The following is a 24566-nucleotide window of genomic DNA, read 5'->3' as shown; positions in this document are numbered from 1 at the left end:
GAGAATTTGTTCATATTTTTTAAAATGCGCATTTGCAATCGACTTCAAATGCTTATGGGGAAAAAAAAAAAAAAAAAAAAAAACGGTTCAATAAGAAAAATTTGAAAAAAATTCAGCTTCCGTTTTTTACCAACTAGAATGTTAGAAAAAAAAAAACATAGTTTTTAGGGTTAACATCGGTCAAGTTGGCGTGGAATACCCCATATGTATGTATATATATATATATACTTTAAATGTGTAACACCGTTGCGCGTATTTTGTGTCTTCAGCTCTGCCTGCGTGCGCTTTAACAACGAGAAATTTGATACCTCAGAACCGCGAGTTGCCGCAGACGAGAAGTATTTTACACGTAACCCAGAGAACCGACGACGTCTCGTACAGCGGAAGAATTTACGGATCACTTAAGCCTGACGCTCGTTAAAAGCACAAAGTATTTATGTGCCTTTTTCAATTTCTATCTCTTTGTTTTACCATTCAAATATACATTAATATATTTATTATACATATACATGTATGTATACGTAGATATTTGACAACATATTTTAATCGCAAAATTTGCAATCGCGATAAATCGATATTTCTAAATCAAGTAATTGCGTTGCAAGATTTTCAATTAAAATATACAATCCGTGATTTAAAAGGTGATTTGCAAAAATTTAAAAACAAATAAAATAAAAATATGGCGTTGAAATTTGACAAGATGTATATGAAAAACTTTCTTTGCTCGTTTTTCTCTTCTAGTCTCGTTGGAAAAGCGGTTTGGATGAAAATTAAATACGAAAGAATAACGCGCAGAGTTGATTACGAAACTGGAATTATTGGATGAAAAAAAACGGATTAGAAAAAAAAAAATAATTCACAAGTATTTATAATCGCGAGATCACGATCGATTACGAAATTAAGCAAAAACAAAGAAAACTGGCCACAGAAGAAAAAAAAAAAAAAAAAAACAGTTAAACGTACAGTATTTTTTTATCCTTCTTATCTCTTCCGGCGATTTCTAAATTAGCATTGAAAAACATTTTTTACCCAATTCAATTAACGCTTTGCACGTTTTCTGACTACGCAACTAACGGGAAAAATAACTTCGTTACATGTCTATAAATTATAGCGTCGTTAAATAAGTCGTAATCGATACTAGAAAAATTCTCTGACAATGACGAGGAAATATGTCTCATTCCATTCAAATCACAGTTTTTTTTTTTCTTTTTTTTTTTTCAATTCTCCGAGCGACCACGGCGAAAAAATTGCATAAAAAGAAGACGAAGAAGAAGAAGAAATTTAACGACGATTAGTGCCGATTGAAATTCAAATCAGCTGCGGCGCGAATTTTCTTTTTTTCTTTTTCATCTTCATCCATATCTTTCTCTCGCCATTTTTTTTTTTTTTTTCATCCTTCTTTTCTGCAACAATTTTGATAACGGTATGTTATACAAACGAGAGTAGGGATTTACCTCTATGTTCACTTGCGGTATTAGGATCGCCGATTACCACATACGTGTGTATAAATAAATACACACGTATGTATATTCTATATGTTCGTAAAATTTTTGCAAATCGATTAATTTTTTATAATGGATAAATGAAATGAAATAGAAAAAAAAAAAAACAACAACAACAACAACAATACATCACTACCACATACGATTTATGCAATTACAAAGTGTAAAACAAAATCCTTATAACGATGATAACGGTAATAAGGATTTTGATTTATCGCCTCGCACAGTTCATCATCATAATCATCATCGATATACCTTATAAAATAATCATCTCTTTGTTAAAAAAATAAAAAAAAAAAAAAACCGTTAGAATCAATAAATTTTTGAAATTATATATTTAAGTATTACTTTTTATTTATTGATTTATTTATTTTTTTTGTGTATCGGATAACTTGATATACATTCACAAACACGCGTTATGCCCACTTCGACTAATCGAATCGCGATTAAGGCACTGCATTGATATCCATAAACAGATACGGATAGATTGCGGGGAACCGAACCGGGAAACACACGCGCTTAGGAGTGAAACTACTTGCGGGCTGGTCGGAGAAACACTGAACGATGAGCCATCGCGGACGATTATAATATGACTAGTCCGTATGTGTATTCATATATATGCACATGCACATACACATACATACATATATGTATATATATATATACATGTGTGTGTGTGTGTGTGTGTGTCTGTATGTATAATGTAATGTACCGTTTCCCCCGACGACGAATGCCATTCGACGTTCGCCGCTGCAGACGCGTTGTACATCGGTTGAATATGACATATATTGTAATGAAGGGATCAATCATCTTGGTGTAAAATTTTCAAAAAGTTATACATACATATTTATTTATTCATTCAATTTTTTTTTTTTTTTTTCTTCATTATCCGATAGTGTTGACGGGATTTTGTGTGAAAATTCAGTGATTCAAAAATTTTTCACGCCATTCTTTTTTTTTGAAATTTTGATATATGTTCGTATAATGTATACATATATATATATATATATTTTTTCTTTCAACGAAAAACTGTCGAAAAAAATAGGCGAAGATCGATAGAATTTTTTTTTTTTCTCAAACCACCGAAATTTTGTCAGTTTTGACGATGATGGGGGGGGGGGGGGGGGGAGAAAAAAAACCTCCGTAGCAAGATAACGGGTTTCAAATTAATTAATAATCTTTTTGCAAAAATTTTTTTTCTCTTCTTAGATAATATTTACCGCCATTAACAGTGTACAATGTGTATAATTACAGAATTAATGTGATTTTTTTTTCTTGTCTTTTGTTTGTATTTTTCAAAAATGTTGCAATCATTGTGAAAATAATAATATCATCGTTTAAGAAGTTCTGGAGGAATTGGAGACGGTAGGAAAAAATTTGAAACGCGTTTCAGAGTTCGAATATTAGTGTGAAAAATCGCGGACTAAATCCAAGAAGGTGAAGGTCAGACACTGATTCAATTGACGTGGAATGCCCCATACATTGTATGACGTATATATGAGTTTTATTATTCTTAATCGAAATATTAATTTTTCTTTCTTGAAAAATATTTGATAGCCTTAATCGACAGAATAAAGACAATTTTGATAAATTTTTTTTCTCCTCTGTAATTAAATTCTTATCAATTGTATTTCGATTCGATGTGCATGCGTGAGATATTTTCAAAGAATAAAGAAATAAAAGAAGAAAAAGACAAACAAACAAAAAACAAAAAAAAAAAAAAAAAAAAATTTCCCTCATTGTTATTGAAATATTATTTCTCGTTTCGTCATAAATATTTAATTATAGCTCTGCAAATCCTGATGAAGCATGAACCACGGCCAATATTATAATATATCACATACCTAGCAAATTCAGGTCTGCATATTTAACTGCAAATAATTGATTTCGCTGAATAAATAGCATATAAGTTATACATACAGAAAGACGATTTACGAATAAAGACTGGATGAACAAATAGCACGACAAAGTCATATTGCGTCGCATAAACACCGTTCGAAATAAGTTTATTGTAGGTGGAGGAAAAAAAATTGATCGCGTGATTTCCTCGGAATTCTAGATTTTTTTAACTATTGACAAATCGATCGCCGAGATTCCGTTCTCGAAGAATATTTTAACCAAGTATCAATTTACACACCTTTAACAATCAGTTTTTCTTACATAGATAAATCCTCTAGGGGAAGACGGGTCGAAGTGGGCAGCTTAAAATTTTTGATATCTCAAAAAATTTGGGGCCAAAGTGGGCCACCTGAAATTTTTTAAATAACAAGGGATAAAATAAACCGCTTCAACTTTTTATTAAATATCAATTATTCGGAAATCATTTACTCGAGTAATCGCACAGCTCGTAACGCGAAACGTTTCAACTTGTGCTTTACTCTCAACTCGTCAAAGTCAAATAATTTTCTGAACTTGAATTTATAATTACTTTTTCTCGATAAAGCTAGATAATAATTTAACATAATTGTTCTTATGAAAACTAAACATTTTATTCTAATTTTAGGCATTATTTTCTTCACGGGCCCACTTTGCCCCCCCCCCCCCCCCCCCACCCCCCACCCTCCCCTAAAACAGCAATCGAGGCACATATTTATAGAAATTCGATTTATACAGACTGCAGGTCAGGCTTTACACGCGAATTTTATATTATTGGTTGATGTTCAGGAATTTCCGGGCATTCGGCGAAGCACTCGGTTAACTTTTCATAGAATTTTTCATTGTTATTATACTTGTACCTCTTCAGTCGCGAAACGAAACAAGCTTTCATTGATTCTGGTATGCGAGACGATCGAAAGGACAAATTTCGTCAGAATTTTCGACGCAGAGTTGAGATTTTATACCGTCAGAATTGACTTCCTTAAAAAAAAGTTTCAACCGCGTTTTTCTCAAAAGCATGTTTTTTCCTTCGGCAACTGCGATTTCTCCAGAACCACTGAACCGATTTTTACCAAATTTTAACCACGCATTCTACACGGTAATAGTTTCAGCGAATTCTGCAACCAAATCCAAAATTTATTATTTTTTGGTTCAAAAAAACAATGAAAAAGACCTCAATTTTTACGTTTTTTTCTTTAGATGTCCACTATTTTGTTAGTTATTAATAAATATTGACTTCTATAGAATGAGTTAGAGCCACTGATATAGTGAACTTAAATATTTCTGTTTTTTTTTCTTTTGACAAGCCGTTATCAAGTCGTCAAGGTCGCCAGTGACGTACCAACTTTTTGAGAACTTTCATTCACCCGCTGATTGTATCTATGAAAAGTGTAAAAAAAATAAAAACTAATGTTTTTATGTTTTTCAAAAGTATACTTGTTGAGCTGAATAAACTTTGTATCAATATCTATAATAGTATTACCGTAAAAAATTCATAAAAATGAGAATGATCATAGATCACAGAATGATCCCTTAATAATGAAAATTGTGAAAAATGTTCGTGTACTTTTGAAAATTATTTTTAATTCATTGACGAACAGAAGGAAAGAATGAAGAAAGAAGAAAAAAAAAAAGAAAAACTGTTTTCGTCGACATTACTTTAAACACTTAATTACAGAAACAACAGAAAAATTTGCACGAGGCTTGCAGATTCTGGAGTAAAAAAAAAAAAGGCAATAATAAAGATACAATCAAAGTTTTCCGTTCAAAGAAATTCACCGTTTTCCATTATCCTATAAATAAATTTTTGACAAATAATTATTCCACCGAAGTTTAGGTTTTTATTAGTCACTTTTAAAGAGATCTCTTTGTGTTATTGTTCCGCAGATTTTCTTGCGCCAGACTTCATGGTAATTCGCAAGGAATCATAATTCGATGCAGCAGCAGCAGTAGAATTCCCGATGCGTCAGGAGAGTCGGTTATTCGTCTTTGTCTCGTTCAACGATCTCTCGACGGATTCGCAAGATCGGTAAAGACTGGTGAAATGGATTCGAAAAAAATCGCGAAAGTGATGCTGAAGCGAAGTTTGCAAAAATTTATCGCGTAAGACGTTGCCACAAATGAATGCATAATCGATTATTAAAACGCATTAAAGTGACAAATGCAAAATTGATTACGTGATTTTCTTTAACCTTCTCTCTCTCTCTCTTTCTTTATTTTATTCTTTATTTCCGTCTTTCGTTCTTCGACAGTTCTTAAACGTTACTTAAGAGACACGTTCGACACGCGTACGGGTTAAGAATTAAATAAAGAGAGACACGCCGCCGAGTTTTAACGTCTAGTTCTAGTTGCCAGTTGGATGATTACCAAGAATGCGAACGACGGAGGATCCATCGACGACATTCCAACGTAACGGCGAGTGCTCGCTTTGCTCGCTAATGCTGTTACTATTGTTTTTGCTGTTGCATCGAACCAAGCGAAAAAACCAAGCGTTGGTGGTTATAAAAGTGATTGTTTACAAAGGTTTAATTGTGTAAGCGAAGTCGATTGGCTTGAATTTCATCCGAACAACATCTTTCAAAAGTTACAGGAAATTTTTATTCAAAATTTCAACGATTATTTTTTTACTTCATTGTTTTTCTTCTTATTATTTTATAAATCATATGATCAGTAAATAGCTCGACGAATGTTTGTTAATATGCGAATAAATTCTTAACAAATTTGCATCATGTATACAAAAAAAAAGTAAAAAATCAATTCCTCTTATTTTTCTTTCTTTCTTCTATTTAATTACCAATTTTTACTTATTAATAAACGGAAGAATAAACAATTTTTACTTTTTTTTTTTTTTTTTTCTTTGTATTATTATTATTTTACAGTGAAACTCTACGAGCACGAATTTCTTCGTAGGAAAAAGTCAATATCGGCTTATTATAAATGCAGGTTATATCTTATGTATACTTACATATAAAAGCATATACGTATATATACATATATATTGTATATATGTATACACACTCGTGCTTTCAGCGATTGTTAAGTAAACAGAGAAAGTCTGCGCTTGGTGATCGTCTCAAGAGAGAATATCTCGAATATTTGAGTCTTGTTTATTCGCTTTATTTCGTTTTCGTATTAAATCCTTGTTTTTTTTTCTCTCTGCAAATGATAACCAATTTTCAAAAATATCACTCCATCTTCCGTAGTAATAAAAATCATAAATCTGTTTTCCTTCTATTCGTTAAAAATCGTTGAGATAGAATTTTTCATAAATAAAAAAATTTGCGGATTTGGTCATTTCGGGTACTCTGATCAACCGGAAGTTGCCATATCGTCAGATTGAAGTTGGTAACGTTAACGTAACAAAACCTGAGGCTGAAAAATCATCTTTATTACGGAATTTAAAAAATTTCTTTCAAGAAGTTGGATTTGAAAATCAAATTGTCTTTGGTTTGTGATGCTTTGCTAAATCTCAGACATTCCTAAATATGCGAATTAGCGATTTTTCTTAAACATCTCACTGACTTAATTCATCCTCATCAAATCAGGGCAATTTGTATGCCTGAATAGGCACGCAGTTTCTACACGTGTAAATAAATACACGGATGAACTCTTTACCTGCAAATTAAACGCATCGTGTAAACGCGTCATGTAAAATGTACGTGCCTTTGCGGACGTAGCGAGACGTCGCGTCGACACGCAGATATGCGGCAGGGTCATAGTCACGAGGATGAAGCGTTAGTAACGTTATCGTTTCGAAACGTAGGAACAAAAAAAATACCATTTACCGCCTTTGGAATCACTGAAAGAGTGTTGAATTTACAAAATCTGAATTTATCGACGCTGTGTATCAACGGTTTGATAAATTTCAGGTAATCCCAAAGTTGCAAAAAAAAAAAAAAAGACTTTTTCTAAAGATCCATCATTACAATAAAGTCACAAACTTCAGCCTGAAGAAGTTGAATTTAAAAAATCTGAGTTTATCGACGCTGTATCAACGGTTTGATAAATTTCAGGTAATCCCAAAGTTGCAAAAAAAAAAAAAGACCTTTTCTAAAGATCTATCATTACAATAACGTCACAAACTTCAGCCTGAAGAAGTTGAATTTACAAAATCTGAGTTTATCGACGCTTCATTAACGGTTTGACAGAATTGAGGTAATCCCAAAATTACTAAAAAATAAAAAAAAAAACGGAAGAAAAACGACTGCCGATTTGATCGGTTTTTGATAATCCAACTGACCTACGTGCTGAGAGAAGCGTTCGCTCGCTATGCGAACCCAACTTGCTAATTCCTTTCGAAGTCTCTTCAATTCCGTGTCCTCCACTTTCTACCGTTTACAGTATTTTAGAGAGAGATGCGAATTGGTAGATGATCATCGCCCATTTAGCCTTGGATGCATCCTCCGCTGCGGAACCTTCGATGTGTGTTCGTACAGATATTTGCGTAATATAACCGAGGCTAGAAAGTTGCCGATTTTCAAGCCGATTTCTTAGAGAGAAGATCGATCATCGCCAGACGCTGGGACAACGATTTTTGTACCAAATTTTGTGAAATGGTTTTAGAATTCTTTAGTCGAGTTTTAATTTTGAATCATCGATATTTTCGCATCGTGTATTATAGTAAGAAATTAAAAAACAATTTACACACTAATAATCACAACTTTTTTGTCTTTGCATTCTTTCAAAGAGAGAGAGAGAGAGAGAGAGAGAGAATTGGAGAATTTTCTTTCCACGTATAAAACTGGATTCTTTTATTTTTCAAACAGGTTTTTTTTTTTTTTTTTTTTTACATTTTCACCCGAAAAAGAAATGCTTCTTCAAGCGTAAAAAACTGACGAAAAGGAAAAAGCATGAAAAGAATAAACACAAAAGCATTATAACCCCGCATGGTTCTGTCACATTATTGTCGCTATTCGCGTTAGTCAAGCCAAGCGAAGCACCGTGCGGTACGGGTCAGTTTTCTTTCGCTCTCATTTTCCTCTCTCGCTCTTCTCCTTTATACCAGAGGGTGGAAGGCTCGACCCTGGACCTCGACGTCAGGGGCGTACAAGTTATAACATCGAGTATCCCAGGGGACGTCACCTTTCCAACCCAGCGGTGTATAGTTTTACCTCGTCGAGGGTTATTAATATTAATTAAAACCCTGCAGCGAGTGGTAAAAACGCAAATGCACTACCGCCATGAGAGTCTGCAGCCTTGACACAAGTGGAACAGAAACTCGAGGCAGTTCATCCTGCAAGTTTCATGTCTGGACGCTAAGCTAATGTTCAGGCTAACTGCGTGTTCTCATGCCTTTTCAAGTGATCCATGCATCAGTGCAGTTTGCACCTGCTACCAGCGTGCGATGCACTTCGAATACGTGTGATGAACACCGTTTTAACCCAACCAACGTCTGATCCCCACCATTTCTGATTTTCTTTAAAACATTATCTGCACTCAGAATTTTTTTTCGGATCTTTTATTCAACTGCTCAATTATTTATGTATATCTTAAGTGGTTTTAAAAAGGACTTTCTTTAGAATTCTCAAAAAATTATCAGAAACTGCATTTTCAACATAATGGACCGATTTTTGGTTCCATTTTTTTTCCGCTCACTGAAACATGGCTTGATCGGTTTAAAAATTCCCGAAAGATTGTCAAAACTTTGATTTTTTTCTTACAATATTTCCCGACCGGTCCAGTTATTTGTGTCTATTTTTTTGGCACATTCAACTGTTTCTATTGACTTCATAATGCAACTGGTCTAGAAATGTTCCAAATGAAAAATAGAGGTCTTGAGAATTTTTCGGGAATTTTAGTAGATCGAGAAAATTGCAAGGCCCAAAAAATAAAATAGAAAAAAAAATCGGTCCTAGTCTTAAAATATTTGGAAAATAAAATACAGCTTTTGAGAATTTAAAAAAAAGATCCTTTTCAAAATGACCATAAATATTTTTCAATCACTAACCAGTTTGATAAAAAATTTGAAAAAAATTCAGGACACTGTATCGGAATTGGAAGAATTGCAGAATTTTTTTTTATCAAAATCAAAAATGGCGATGGTCAGACGTTGGTTGGGTTCGCATGGAATTTCCTACGTATAACTCGTCAAGTTATAGAAGAGGTTCATTCACGTTTCTCAAGTTTGCATTTTCTTCACTTTTGCATTTTGGTTCGATTGTTAATCTGCCATTTTTTCCTCCTGAGAAAATAATCGTGTCTAGAGTCTTCGACCACAGGAGAAGAAGGATATTATAATGCGGTTTTTAACTGCACCCATATTTGCTAAAGAATTACGAAATCGAAATCGCGTCAACGACCGCAAAATCCTTTTTCTACCAGATATGCATTCGCACGTCTGACCACCCACACGACACACCGGATGACTGTGTGGTGTACGTGATAAAAACAGCGAAGGAAACGCGATGGTCTTAAGTGGAAATCGTTAAGGTCACGCACATCCTGCCACAGCTACCATAACATGGCAAAACCCTCGTGGGTACCATGCAAAAATTGGGAACACAGTGCGAATTGAGTGAATAACGTGAGTCGTGGCTTGAAAAGTAAAGAGTATATACGAGGGGAAAAAATTGGAACAAACAAAAAAAAAAAAAAAAGTTTTTCCAAATTTTTTTACCCTTTTAAACGGGTAAAACAGCCCCGAAGCGAAAAAATTCGCGAGCGAACGTTATATGATCTATGCGTATACACGTTATATATCAAATGCGAATACTTGTACACTTATAGCCCGCAGGGGTAAAAACCGGACGAACCTTTGAGTGCAGTGGAATTGGCATGTGTGTGTGTGTTTGTGTTTTTTATTTTTTTTTATCTTGTTTTATTTACTCGTTACTGAACACACGTTTTTAGGTATACGAAGGCAAAAACTGAAGCGATACTGTGGTTGTGAAGAGCGTAAGTTGAAACTCGTTTCTCAATAATTACCGGAAACGTTTACTTGAGCAATAAACATGCGGATAACTGGTATTTTCATATGTGTAAAATATCATCGCTGTTTATAGTAGGTAAGTAATATGAGTAAAGTGTAATTTATTTGTTTATACAAAAAACACACTTGCATCTTCATCACGATAGCCATAAAGTACCTTTGTTCGTTTAACAATCGTTTTACTTTCATTCATTTCTGAGGTAAAAATGAACGTTATACATGTAGATGGGATGATTCGTTGATCATTTCTGTAAAAGGGGATATTCCGGTGTTAAATACGAACAAAGTTGAATGTGACGCTTCTGGTGACCAGAAGCTAAGCTCTGAATATATATAAGCTAGTCACGTTTTTTCCACCATCTCAGTGGTCACGTGTTAGCAACACGTGAATCAGAGAACTAGACTTGGATAATTCTATTACTCGATTAGGCTCTTGGCTTATTTTTATTATGCGTTTATCTGCTCTTCACAATCAGCTTCTGCCGATATACCTTACGTGCAAATTTACTCCGTAGTAAGTAGTAAAAAAAAAAAAACAATTCTACTTGACGATATAAATTTGGATAAGAATTTGTTGATAAACATTCTTGTCTTTTGCACATCGTCGAAGAGTGTTGAATACTGTGTTACAATATGGTATTCTGGAATTGACACGGTGAAAGATATTAACGAGTAGTCATTTAGTTTGTCGAAAGTTAGATTCAACATCGTTTGGTGTTAATTGGCATAGAATTATTCGAGGAAAGTGTTATGTGACCTCGAAAATCTCGTTTTTTAGATCTTAACAAGTGCTACTGTCTGACAAGTGACATCAAATAGTGTTGAATCGCGCACCATATATCTAAAACACTTTTATTTTACTTGAAAAGTCGCGATTGCAAGTGAACAAGTGTTTTATGGGTCGAGAATCAACACCTCAAAAAACATTTCTGAGTGTCTATTCCACTTCGAGTTGTTATTAAAACGTATTGATATCAGCAGTAAGTACTAATAACGAAGTTGTTCGACTCCCGAAAGTATTATCCTCTGCCAATAAGCAGTAAAGAGTGTTAAATTCAGAAGCCAAAAACGACTTAACGGTTACTCTACTCCAATGACCTTGTTTTCTCGGCCTGTGATCGTGTCATCTCGGATCAATTACCACCAAACAGTGTTAAACGCGTGATCAAACACGAGAAAAAGCGTTAGAAAACTTTGCAAACTTCTATTCCACACCAGAAAACCACCATTCCTATCCACGAATAAGGACTGAACATAATCGAATCGATGACTAACGAGTATCAAAGGCTTAACTCGACCTAAAAAATGCCGTTTCAACAAATGTTCACAACCCATTTCCCTGCACAATGATCACAAAAGACACGAATAAAGCTGGCCAAGCTTACCGCATGACTTCGGTGATGCTGATGATGATGGTGCTGATGATGGTGGTGTCGTTTCTCCTTGGTATGGTGTTTTCCGTGATGTTTTCCACCCCTGTGAGGAGGGTAGGTGTGATATAAGGAGTGCGGACCACCAGGAAAGGCGGAACAAGGTTGGCGTCACCTGGCCTCACCGACAAGTCCAAAACCGCACTTCTTGGTCCCGCCAGCATTGTCATCCTGACCGTTTCCGGTTCCAGCACCGCCGTTTCGCTGAGTATTCTTCAGCGTTATGTCACTTTCGTCAAAGTTCTCGACCCCGAATGGAATCCGACTATGCGAAAGGATCTTCAGGTTCGAACCTATCGGTGTAACCGTTGTCGCCGGGTCCAGCTTCACCAGGGCTGCCTGAAGTTCCAACGCGTCCATTTTACCGCTTCTTACCTCTTTTTTCTCTTCACCACTCTTCGACCCTGGCACACCACACCTGCAGGTTCTAGCTGCTTTATTTTATTTTTTTTACACCGATAATGAACCGGTACCCCGCACCTCGACGTGTCGCTCAGTTGTTCCGTGATGAGTTCAGGCGCCGTATCGATCAAACTGTTAATCGATCATCGTGATCTTGGCCGAGGTCACGGGCATTCACAGTTCTTTCAATCTGTCGGATGATGGATTGCCCCAGCGCTACCAAACTTCCCAAAGATTCTGTTTACGCGCACTCTTCAAGGTTTTGATTGTCGACTTTTATCGTCCCGCAGGCACATTTGATTTTTCGTTATAGTCCTTTTGATTAAATTTCGATGATCGTTTTGATTTAGGCTCGTTCTTTGATCATACTCGTCAGTTCCTCAGCCATGTTACCGCATCTCTCTTCCCCACGTGCCTAATCATTATACGGTTACACAAAATTCACCCGGCATAATAAAGAGCGGAAGTATAAAAAAACAAAAAAAAAAAAACAACAACAACCCAATAATTGATTCGGGAATTTCTTTTTTTCCGTATCTCAGAGAACGACAGACAGAGCACCATCCACGCCTGTCCTTCGTCGACGTGTAACAACGTCTAGACTCCGACCTAACCTAACCTAACCTGACCCCTGAAAGATTTTTTTGGCAGTTAATACCTTGACGTCTTATCTGATTGTACGAAATCAGTTGCGCGTACGCGACTTCAAAAGAACTAAGACTAGTTGGCGGTCGCTGATGTTATTCTCATTGCTCATCAAAAGTAAAAAAAAAAAAAAAAAAAAAAAAAAACAATGAACCCTCCGGGATGTTATTGCTTGGTCATTGAGCGTTCGACGCTATTCCAAACGACGACATCCACGTCGATGATTGTTTTCATTATTTTTCTTGCCTCTTAGTAGACTACAAAGTCGCGTTGCTCGCGCTTCGTTATGCCGGCAAACTAGAGAGGAATAGCGGCATATTCAGAGACAAAAGAGACTGTCGTGTTCATTCATCCTGACAAATGTGGAATCTGGATAAGGCTTTCGGTGTATTGATTCTGAACGGGAACGTGATACGTCAAAAAACATATTCGCCTGATATACATAATCGATAACTGAGAGAGTTCCAAAACAAAAAGAAGACTTTGACTTGCTACGGAGAGGCAAAAAATTCTCTTGAAATGTCGATCCGTGCTGTAGCGTGTAGCGCACAAATCTGATCAAAAATCATCACATTGTTGAATGAAGAACTTGCAATTCTATTACAAAATCTAATTAAGCCCTCATCTTATAAAGTACTTGAAAACATTTCTCTTCGACATCTCGACACACATGCATGAAATGAGAATCCGGTGTTCGCAGTCTGTTCATTGTGCACCAGATTTCTCGGATCAAATCCTGTATTGCTTAATCTGTCTAACGGACGGACGATGGCAAACAAATTGACATGCTATTACGCTAACTTGATACACTATATTACAAAACTTTCAGGATCTGTCCTCAAGAAATTCGTTCGTGGCTTGAAAGGCAGCACAATTACATCACGTGGTATATTTTATCCCTCACTGTACGACCATTATTTGTATCGAACAATCCATCACTTCAACTGTACTCAAAATTAGATCTGGTATACAAAACCGTAGAACTGGACCGTAGAAAGACATGGAACTTGAAATTTTGAAGCATTGTTATTCATTTTGTAGAGAGTAAAACGAGATTTTCGACAGTTTTAAATCGCAAGTTTGGTTGATCAAATCGACACTGAGGTAGAACAAAGTCTAATAACAGAAAACTCTATAGAAACCCATAACTTCAAAATAGTAGTCAAGCTTCTCGAGACGTTAAAACATGAATAATTTGTTAAGTAAATTATGTGAAAAAAAAAAAACGATTCTTAAAAGCCCAAAAAATGGAACAAGAAACCTCGCCTAAGTTGTTTCCAATAACTTCGCGACCTTTCCAATCCACCAGTTGGCCCACTATCTTAATTAACGTAGACGGCAGTACCTTCAATCTACCAATGTGTGCGCGCCTAACGTCAATACAAGTTTAACGACCAAGCTCCATACACTAGACACAGTGTATTCGACGCACTGATCGCCAGTTCACAATCAGTGTCCCCTCCCCGATAACGACGTAATCGAGCGCGAGGTTAAGGGGTTAGATCACTGTCCTTCTAGATACCCTATGACACCTGAACTCTGACCCACTCAGTTTCCTTCCTTTCCTCTTACGTCTGTGGACCGTTTTTCACCCTGTCGCGTCTTCCACTGACGATAAACGTCAATGGTACTTTTGGTCCGTCCAATAGGTGTTCCAGTTTCTAATTCTCTTGGACTCGTGTTGTCAGTCGCGTCTTCGGAAGAAGCCCGACTCCTAAGTGCACCTAATCGAATTTTCGAACCCCGAAGCTGAGACGCTCCGACTCGGTCTGAGTCTGGTGCCAAAACCGACTGACGGTTCGGCGGATGGACCAGCTACCACCCACCCACCACCCCCGGCGCTCTCGTTCGCGGCAGGAGAGCAGTAGCAGCACCACCAGCAGCAGCAGCAGCAGTGCCTCGCGATTCTGTGATTCTGTGTGTGATAAGCTCGGGGGTGTCGGCCATGCTGGGGGTTGAGGGGCGCCGGGATCAATAGGAGGTAGTACCCTCCACCCTTCGCCCACCAGCCCCAAAGTGAAGGCGGGAATTCGCGCGCAGGTCTGACTATCCACGATTTCTCGGTGTGGGTCTGCGTCTGTGTCTGCGTCCTGTGCACCTTGGGACCAAACTCCGCGGGAACAGAACCAAAAGGGCGGGAGGGAGGGAGGGGCAGGGGGGGGGGGTGGAGTGGAACCACAGGAGATGACGATGATGGCGTTCGTTGTCGCAGACACGTGTGTGTGGATCATGGATGGCTCTGATGCAGCGATGCAGACCCCACACAAACCACCTCATCCATTTCCCGCCCCTCCGAACGGTGGAACAGTAATATCGGGGTAACGAATCCATAACATCCCGTTTTTCTAATAGTTCCTTTTCTTATTCAGCTATTTCGATGCGGACAAATTTCACCCCCCCTCCCGTCCAGCAGATTAATTCCAATAAAGAATCAATCGACGCAGTCTTTCATATTACATATCATTATGTATTATTATTAAGATATTAATTGAGTTTATGATCAGAGAAAACGTCATTTTATGTGTTTATTGATACACTGTATATGCTTAGAATTTGGAAATTCTGCAGAGGATTACAAACAGAATTCTAAATATTGGGTAATAATTTGTGCATACTTTTTAATCTCGTCAGGGATTCAGTGAATTTTTTCGGTCAAACTCTGAAATGTGAGAAAAGAAAGTTGAAAGTTTTGAATTGACGTTGAGATGTTACAATCAAAGTGGTTGAAAAAGTACTGGAACGCAGCGGCAATAGGATTGACAGCAGTTGGATGTAGGAAAATAGTAATCCACTCGTATTATTGACGGGTTATAACCTCGAGCGAAGATGCGATCAGCAGTTGAGGCAGGTCGGAATCCTAGAGATGGATAATCGCGCCTTCGGCTTGCGATTCGAGCCAGAACTTGTGAGAAAGAAAAGGTTCTGGACACGAACGCTTCGTTTTGTGACAAGCACGATTCGAAATTCGCGCTGGCGGGAAGCGTACGGAATTCAAAACTGAATGGTGTTACAATGTGACAGACCTGACGTACATTTTTTTATTGTGGAAAATAAATTATCTCCGTTTCAATCTTTATGGTTATTATTGCTTTCTGAATATTGTTTTTGTTTTTCACTCGTGCGCACAACGGGCTTCTCGTATTCAAATAAAAAATGCACTCCGTTTTACTGCAAATTAAACAGATTGTTGCAGAAATAGCGATGCGTGCACATCATATCGGTCGTAGGGCGTGCTCTCGTGCTTCAATACGGTCGATACAACGGTACCCGTCTCTCCACTACTCACCTCGTAGCAGGGCATAGCTTCGCCATTGTATCGCCATGCTTAACGTCTAGGGATGCTGCGATTTTGCTGCTCAGGTAGCGCGGATAATTCGCTGAGAAGCGTCTTACATCCGATAGCGCGGAATTGATCCACATAAATTTTTTTGTCGCATCGCACTGTACGCATTGAATTCCAAAAAGCTTCTATGAGATGAATCAAAAACCTAAGATTTGTGTATAAAAATAATTTTCCCACCCGTAAATATAACGAATCGCGATTATTTTACATCTTTTTATATATTGTTGAGGATTTCTAATTGAACCAGAGTGAACACAGTCATGAATATTTTTTATTAAAAAACTGATGAACTATCCTTATTTTTTGCAGCTATACTATTCGATGAATAAATTCAACAAAATTTCAATTGCACCAGATCTTTGTTCTTCGAAACATGAAAATAATTAAATTTAATCCTTTATCAGTTTTTTCAAAAATATAAAGTCCCTGAGACTCAACGAAGCTTTCAAGGAAGTAACTCCACGCCTAACCATAACTGACGCCATCTATAAGGTGACTTAACAAATGTTCTCCAGCAGTTGAAGGTGGTGCAGGTCGGCAATGAACGGCCCCATCGAGCCACGAAGCGGACACGATTTCTACCCGACTTCCTCGCTCAGTAGTCGACAATATAGTTTCCTGTCTGATTGGAACCATCAGGGAGCGCCAACGTCGCTCACCGACCCCCACTCCACCCCCCCCCCCCCCTCCATTCGACCGAGCTGCACGTCTCGACAGGTCGTACAGCAAGCAACTGCTTGGCCCCTACCAGGATGGACGAGGTGAGGATGGGAGGCTGCAGCGAATGAATCTGCAAGACGTTGCAGCCGCGATTCTCGTCTATCTATACTCTGTACGTAGGTACTTGCGAATATTTCCGAAGTCATGACCGAGTGTTAATCCTGGCGTCTATAACTCCTCGAGCTTGAATGTGGTGGTACTGGGTACAGTTAACGGCTGACTCGTGAGACCAACGATCTGCAGCGCAGGTATTCGATCCTGCTACCAGAGAAGTGATGGTCAAGGAGGACGAGGAGGGGTTATTGAATATGGAAGAGGATGAGATTTGGGAGCAGCGCAAGATGCGAATCCTTGTTATGAAGTTTATTACACTTACAGTTTAACGTTCTCCGAAAACATGGAAACCACTGATTTTAAAAAAACGTACAGCGAAGACACTGTGAAGAAGAAACCGAGCTCTGAAATAGAGTGTGAAGAAAAAGAATGAGAAGCCAGTCCCAATTCCAATTTCTACGACAATTTCAGACTCTTTATCATTCGGGAACGAACGATTAATATCTACTATAAAGGAACACTCTACAAAGAGTAGAAGAAGAAGTTTAATAACATCGAATTCTCTTTGTATTCCAATACATTGACACACATCAGTGCCAAGTTGTAAATCCAATGACGATACCAGGCCTCCACAATTGCTGAATCGAAAATCTGCTAAAGAAACAGATAACAAAGAGACAAAGAAGAAGAACAAGAAGTATAAAAAGCGAAATGAGTATTCACGATGACAATTGAAATCTCTTACGTCATGAGGTTCATTTGAGGTGCATTTTGAGTAACTGATCTTTGAATTGGCCAGTACCATATTCGGGGTTCAAAAGTCTCGAATGGAAGTATCTCTCTGCCCGAGTGTTGGAGAGTGAATTAGCACCGACCAATTCCGAAGAGTTAACCTCCCAAATGCGGATGAATAGAATTCCCTGAATAAATTTCCGGGTTAGAGAGTCAAATTCTCCGACGACTGGACACCCAGACGGAATAGTGGGTACTCGGGTACGATTGATGGGAGTAGGTAACAGAACGTATCCTGAGACAGCGGTGCCGACCGGCGGCTGTCTACCGCTATTCATAACAGCCAAGAGGCATACGGAGAGGTATTCTGACAAAGAAGTGAAGGTTCGTCGGAAGTTTGAAGGTGGACTTGGCGACGGAAGAGGAGGGGGGCAGAAATCCATAAGGTCAAAGCTCGAGCGTTGCAGCAACTCGTTACTTTGTCAGCTCGGTACTGCTGCTGCTGTTGCTGCAACGCGAGTGGTCTGAACTCGAATAGATAAAGCGAAGCGAACTGAGGAAAATCCTTGAGCGCGATCCGTCCGGGCAACCGTTGAATGCTGGCCCTGGATCCCCACCTCCTTGTTCATCTCCGGTAGTGCATTTAACCAGGTACCGTTCGTTTTCGAGCCCTCCATCTCCCTACCTCCGAAGTCTCGAAGCGTTGTCGCCGCTGTCGAGGAGCGAGCGAAGCGTTTTTGGCCTATTTGCCAACTATTTTTGGACACAAGAAAATTCAAAGCAGGGATCAACTCGGGCGACAACGACGTGGCGTGCATCTACGCATGGGGGCTGCATCAGAAATAGACGCTGCACACTCGAGCTGCCGCTCATGTTGCTACTCCTCGGCTTGTACGATTATAGGTTCAACGGGATTTCTAAGCCGGAAATGCTCAAAGAGAAATACTTTTCCACTATAATATCAACCGGAATTCGAGAAGACGAAAACGTGACAAAATAAACGAAACAAAACAGGAGGTACTTGAAACTAGCATTCCCAGAAAAGCTTGGATTTACTTCTTATCTTCTTTACTTTCTCAACAGCTGTTGATTGCTCTCAAAAACAGACAGCATAGCGATTGTTGTTTAGAAAAAAAAATACAATCGAACTTTCTGCTTGTGACTTTTCCATTCCATTCCATTTTATAGGATATATACCTGTGAACCAATGACTACTAAAGATCTACAGATTCACTCCTAGAATCAATGAACCTTCCAACAGTTCAAGTGACTGTTATTTCGTTGCAGCATAAACTGAAACTCTAAAGAGACTGTAACAGTTTGGATTGGTCTTTCTGTTTTAGTGAAGATTTGATCGGATCCGAACGATTGCTTATAAGGACAAAGCAGATGCCATCCGGTGACTTCTTAAACATTTCAGGTTTCCTTCCATAATGGGAATGATTTAGTGAAATGGACCCAACGTGATCATCCGACGATCTGGAAGAGCCGATGACCGATTGAGATCAGGGTTTGTCTGTATTCTGGGCTGAACTAGCGACCAATGAGTAAGCCGGCCGCACTGCATAGCCGCAGCCTTACCCACCACGGCCACACGGCCACACAACCACTCCCGCCAGTAGGTATATAAGGTACAGCCCGAATCCATATACCCATTGGAGACTCCGCATACCGATGCAGAATCCATGTAAAAGCACACACACACACCGATCAACCAGTCTCGACATCGGTACGGACCGGTCAAAGATTGTTCGAGTAGATATAACCGCCCCTGCGAAGTAGCAACGGAACTTTACCGAGCGTTTATAGGTATACAAGGTGTCCCTATTACAGGGTGAAGGAAGACCCTGGCACGAACAATGGGTAAAAATTACCAGGCAAACCGCTGAGAGAAATGGTATTACTTTCGAAAAGTCACGTTTCGTGTGAAATAGAAAAGGTAAAAAAGTTTTGCTCGTTCATTTTTTCTCCCCCTTTGTTTTTTTTTTTTTTTTTTTTTGGTGCTCGATGTCGCTTTCAAGCGTCACATTATAAAGGTAAGGGGGTGATTATCGTGTGGAAAAAATTTGCCCGACTTTGCATGCCATGTGTATGCATAGATGTAGGTATGTATACTGCAGGTATATGTATAGACCGAACTTGGGTAATAACTCCGTGACTGCGTGACACCGTGACGAAACATAAAGTGTAATATGGAGCGTGCCGTGATCGTGTGAGCGCGTTCAAAGCGTATCTACGTATTTTTAGTAACTGTGTACACACGTGTGTATAGGTAGGTAGTCAACCGTATGTTACGTACAATACAAGGCTACACGCTATCGCATAATTGGAATCTTAATTCTTAACTTCATAGAAATTTTTATGCATATTATAAGCTGGTACACATGTACACAAAGGTAGGCAGAGCTACGGTATAATTTTAACCTCGTTTTAGACGATATATACACCGCAAAACTGTAACATTCCCGATATGGAAACGACGCTGCTTTTACCCTCACGAAGAATCCAACCCTTCTGGTATAATGTTTACTCGTTTAATTTACCAGGTTGTGGATACGTCGGATGTACAGTCAGGTCGAAAAGTTTCATAGATTCATCAAGATCGGGAGAAAAAGAGCTTAGTGACACGTTTGGATGAAGCTGATGTGGTTTAATTTAATAAAAACGCAGTCCTCTTGAGCCAAAAGAAAATTTTATGATCGGAACTGTTCTGAGGGCAGGAAGTTTCCTGGAGATTCGACTGTACATGCAAATTGAGAAAAGTTCCGAGGGGGTTTATTCGCGAATCCTTCGAAAAAAAATAAAGAGTGTTCCGGCAAAATTTTATCAACATCAAAACCGGCCAACCAGCCAAAAGTAGTGAACAAAAAATGAAAAACATCAAAACGAAAAGGACTCACCTCCTCGTTAACCGACTTCTGGTGTCTGGCGTTCCTGCACATCCTGCAAGGGCATAGTTCCTTTTCCCTGTTGACTCCATCGCTCCTGCTATCGCGCCACTCCTTGGCAGTGAGAATCTGCGGTGGTGGCGGTGGTACGGGGGGCGGCAGGGGACTTGTGGCAACCTCGAGGCTGTCGGAGCTCGAGTTGTGTCTCCTGGGTGGTGTGCCGTTGGACACGACACTGGCGGCCAGGGAGATCTGTGTTCCATTTTTAGGTATCTCAGGTGCTCTGTGTGTCAGGGTGCCATTCTGGGGTGCAAAGGAGCTCGAAGACGAGGTAAAAGATTGCGAGAGTGAGGTGGGCCCAGCGGGCTGAGGCTTGAGGAAATCGTCGAGGAGGTAAAAGCTCTGGGCACGATTAGCGCGGGCCCCAGACTCGTCCTCCGCCCCTGGAGGATCCTGATACAACCGCCGACTGACGCGCGAGCGTTCGTTGTTGGAAGGCACGACGAGCTCACAGCTCTCTCGATAGAGCTCACGGCCCGTGCGCGAGGTGCGAGCCGAGTGAGAGCCCTGGGGCTGCACGTTGCGTGTGGCGGCCCTGGCGCGGGGGGCGGAGCTTGGGGCCTCAGGTGCGACTCCGGAGTGAACTGGGCCCTGGACGGGGGTCCGGAGTAGCGCGCCAAGAGAGCGCCAGCGACGATCCTGACTGGCGGAGCCCGATGAGGCGGAGACGCCGGTTGTTGCCGCCCACTTCCGCTCATTTCCAGGAGAAGCGACGGACGAAGTGGTCACGGCTGAGCTCGCCGACCACTTCCGGTCACCTCTGTCGTTGGGGGTGGAGCTCGTTGAGCTGGACCACTTCCGTTCCGGGGTCGGCAGGGCCTCGTCCCGGGGCCTGAACTTCCACCAGGACGAGGTCGACGTTGTGAGGAGATTCAGGGCACCGCGTAGTGGGTTGTTGGTAGCGAAATTCTTCCCATAGTCCCGCCCCTTCGCCGGCGTAGCCTCGAGCTCGCGCTCTCGTGCCCTCTGCAGCGTCTCTCTGAAACTACCAGCGCCCCCCTCCTCCTCGTAAAGAACTCCCGTCGTGCTGCGCAGCCGCGGACGCGTGCGCGCGAAACCATAGTCGTTTGAATCCACCTGCAGGATTCGGTCCTCGCCCACGTCCCCCTTCGTGCTGACCACGTACCCCTGCGACCCCACTGAGACCCCCAAACTGTGCTGGGGGTTCGGCTGCTGCGGCAGCGTCGAAGTCCTCGCTCTGTGACCCTCTCCGCCGGCGCCCCCCCGCTGCAGGCATGAGAAACTCGCCGAGTGCCTAAGGCTCGAGGGCGGATTACTCGGCTGGCTCACTCCCAGCATGATCTTCTTCTAACGGCGTCGATGACCAGAGTGAAAATTACGGCTATGGTGACGGCGTTTTTTGTTACCAGTAATCATCTATGCCCGCATTAGATATTTTTGCTATTTGTGTTGTTGGTGGCTTTAAATTTTTTGTTTTTTATTTAGTTTTTTTTTTTTTTTTTAATCTCTTTGGTCAGCTGATCTAACAATTTTCATCCAACAACGTTCGTCTTTTCATCATTGACACCTATAAATCGGCGATTCACACTTTCTGGTTACACCGACTTCGTCACCCTCGATTTGACGATGCATTTTTCCACCGTGATGATGATTATGATAACGATCATTCCATTTTACACGGTTTTGTTTTTTCTTCTTAATTTCTTCTATCTAGTATAGTTTCTATTTTTCTTTTTTTTTTTTCTCGTATTGCGATCCTTGTTGATTCGCTTACATTGGCAGTGCTTCGAGGACGGATCTTTTTTCTTTCTGTCTTTCGAATTCCTGTATTTTCAGGTATATATCTATATGTGTGTATATATAAATATATTGTTTTTAGACAACAGTCGAACCCATGTAGCTCCTAATCTGTAACAGAAACCAGGAACAAGGGTAGGGACAGTGAAACTAAAAATAATAAGTAAGAAACTTATACAGCACTAGAGAAAGAGCGATAGCAAGAGAGAGAGAGAGAAAAAAAAATTGGAAACAAAAACAAGCTAGTGAAACAGAGTAAAACAAGAACAAGAAAATGAAAATAAAAAAACAAAACCAGAAAAAAAGAAACAAAAACAAATAAGAAGAAGAAAAGGAAATAAAATCAGATTGAAATAACGCTGCAGCAATGATGTGAATGACCGAATAATGGATGTAACGTAATACTTGTGTATAGGTACATGTGTCTGTATATATATATATATATATAAATGCGTAGCTTTACGCGCGACTTAAATCTAACACAACAAATAAAACATGAGAGATCATGGTAAGTTATGGCGTTCGTATATGTGCAGGATGAAGCATATTTTCTCGTCTATAGGCAAGTAAATTAATTAATTATGGTATGTACGCGATGATGCGTTGCGACTTTGAAACGCCGCGTGCAATCAAGCTTTCGTTAATCGTGCGGATGTTGGTAGTTACGGCACAAGCGCGAGGAATGGAAAAAAAAAGTGTTCTCAAATTTTTTCTCAATTCGTCAATATTTCGTCGGATTAGAAAAAAAAAAAAAGAAAAAGAAAAAACAGAAGAAAGACAAAATTAAATAAGTAAATCAACAATGACGATTAACGATCATTAGCGAAATTATTGTGTAATTGAATCGATAATTTATTACGGAATGAAAGATTTTTCTTAAACATTCAAAATGCGGTTGGAAAAACCATGGTAAAAAGATTTTATTTCGCGTGAAGTTGGAAAAATAATGTAAAATTAGAATTGCGAGCTTGCGATTAGCGCTGTGTACGTAATATGTATGGTGCAAGTGCTGATATCCGTGATATAAGCGTGCAGTAATTCAGTTGTAAGTAATCGGAAACAGGAAGGAGGGTTTGGGAAGTCACACAGAGATTCTTCTTTCCTTTTCTATTTAACGATTGTCTGGTAACTATATATAAATATTCCTAGGGGGTCGATTACAGGATTAAAATTTTACGTACAACCTGAAATAATTCACCCCCAGAGTTAAGCGTTGACGTATACATATATATATATGCACATTTAAACTACGACTAATTATTCTTATCATTATTATTATTATTCTTATTATTATACGCTACAGGTGAAAAAAAAATTCTCCAGAGTTAACGACAATTTCAAAATTTTATAACGACGAATTAATCCGTAAACGATGAGAATAATTTCAAATATTGATAATAATTATAATTCGTAGATTACAAATGCGATAAATGAGATCATTTTTAATTTTTATGAATACATGAATTAAAAAAAAAAGTATCAACGTGGATTCGTTTGAAATGGCTATTTTTTTTTTCTTTTTTTCAGGGTGAATTACGAATCCAGTTGTCCAACGATAAAATGAGACGTTATTGTCTATAATCTACGATTTTTTTCAAACTACTATTCGGCAAAGATTAATAAATCGACAATTCGTCAGTCATATTCAAAGTTTTTTATTCCAATTACCGGAAAATTTTCGATGTTGTCATTTTACGGGCCATTCGGCAGATTCGGATGACAAATTTGATGAGATTGTTGTTTCCTTAAGTTGAATTCAATTTTTCCGTTCACTTTTGCAACACTTTCAGTTACCGTGACGAATTCTATTCATCAAATACGCTTGTATAAACAATAATTTCAAGTCTCGTATCCACCATTCCTCGATATATCTTTTATTATCCCCGATCCTTCAATGTGCAAGAGGAGAAAAAAATTATTTTCGAATTATTGCAAAATGTGAAAAGTTTGCAAATCACCGTTGATTGAATTATAAATTTCGGATTATACAAGGTAATAATAATATTAGAGAAAAATTTGAACCTCCTCGTGATAAAAAAGAATTCATGATGATTATGGTAAAATATTTGTATAAAATTATACGGATAAAACGATAAAGTTAAGCTTATACATATACATGTAGCCGGTTGTATAACCGAAACGGATCTCATTTACGCGAGAGGACCTTACACGGTATTGAATTACGCACGCGGAAGAACGAGGCGGTAAAAAGTCGAAACCGAGATCAAA

At 39.1% G+C, this 24566-nt stretch overlaps 1 protein-coding gene across 1 annotated transcript in view; it reads right to left on the bottom strand.

The window, feature by feature from the left end:
- The window catches only part of LOC124406405, a 112570-nt gene that overhangs the window by 48289 nt on the left and 39715 nt on the right, over positions 1 to 24566 (bottom strand). The window contains exon 2 of the mRNA XM_046881811.1: positions 20532 to 22448. Coding sequence (XP_046737767.1) covers positions 20532 to 21878 — 1347 coding nt within the window. The 5' untranslated portion in view covers positions 21879 to 22448. The remainder of the gene's footprint in view (positions 1 to 20531; positions 22449 to 24566) is intronic.

Source organism: Diprion similis, chromosome 5 (assembly GCF_021155765.1).
Source record: "Diprion similis isolate iyDipSimi1 chromosome 5, iyDipSimi1.1, whole genome shotgun sequence".
Classification (NCBI taxonomy): domain Eukaryota; kingdom Metazoa; phylum Arthropoda; class Insecta; order Hymenoptera; family Diprionidae; genus Diprion; species Diprion similis.
Note: the sequence above shows the minus strand (reverse complement) of the source record. Positions and strands in the feature narration are given on the sequence as shown.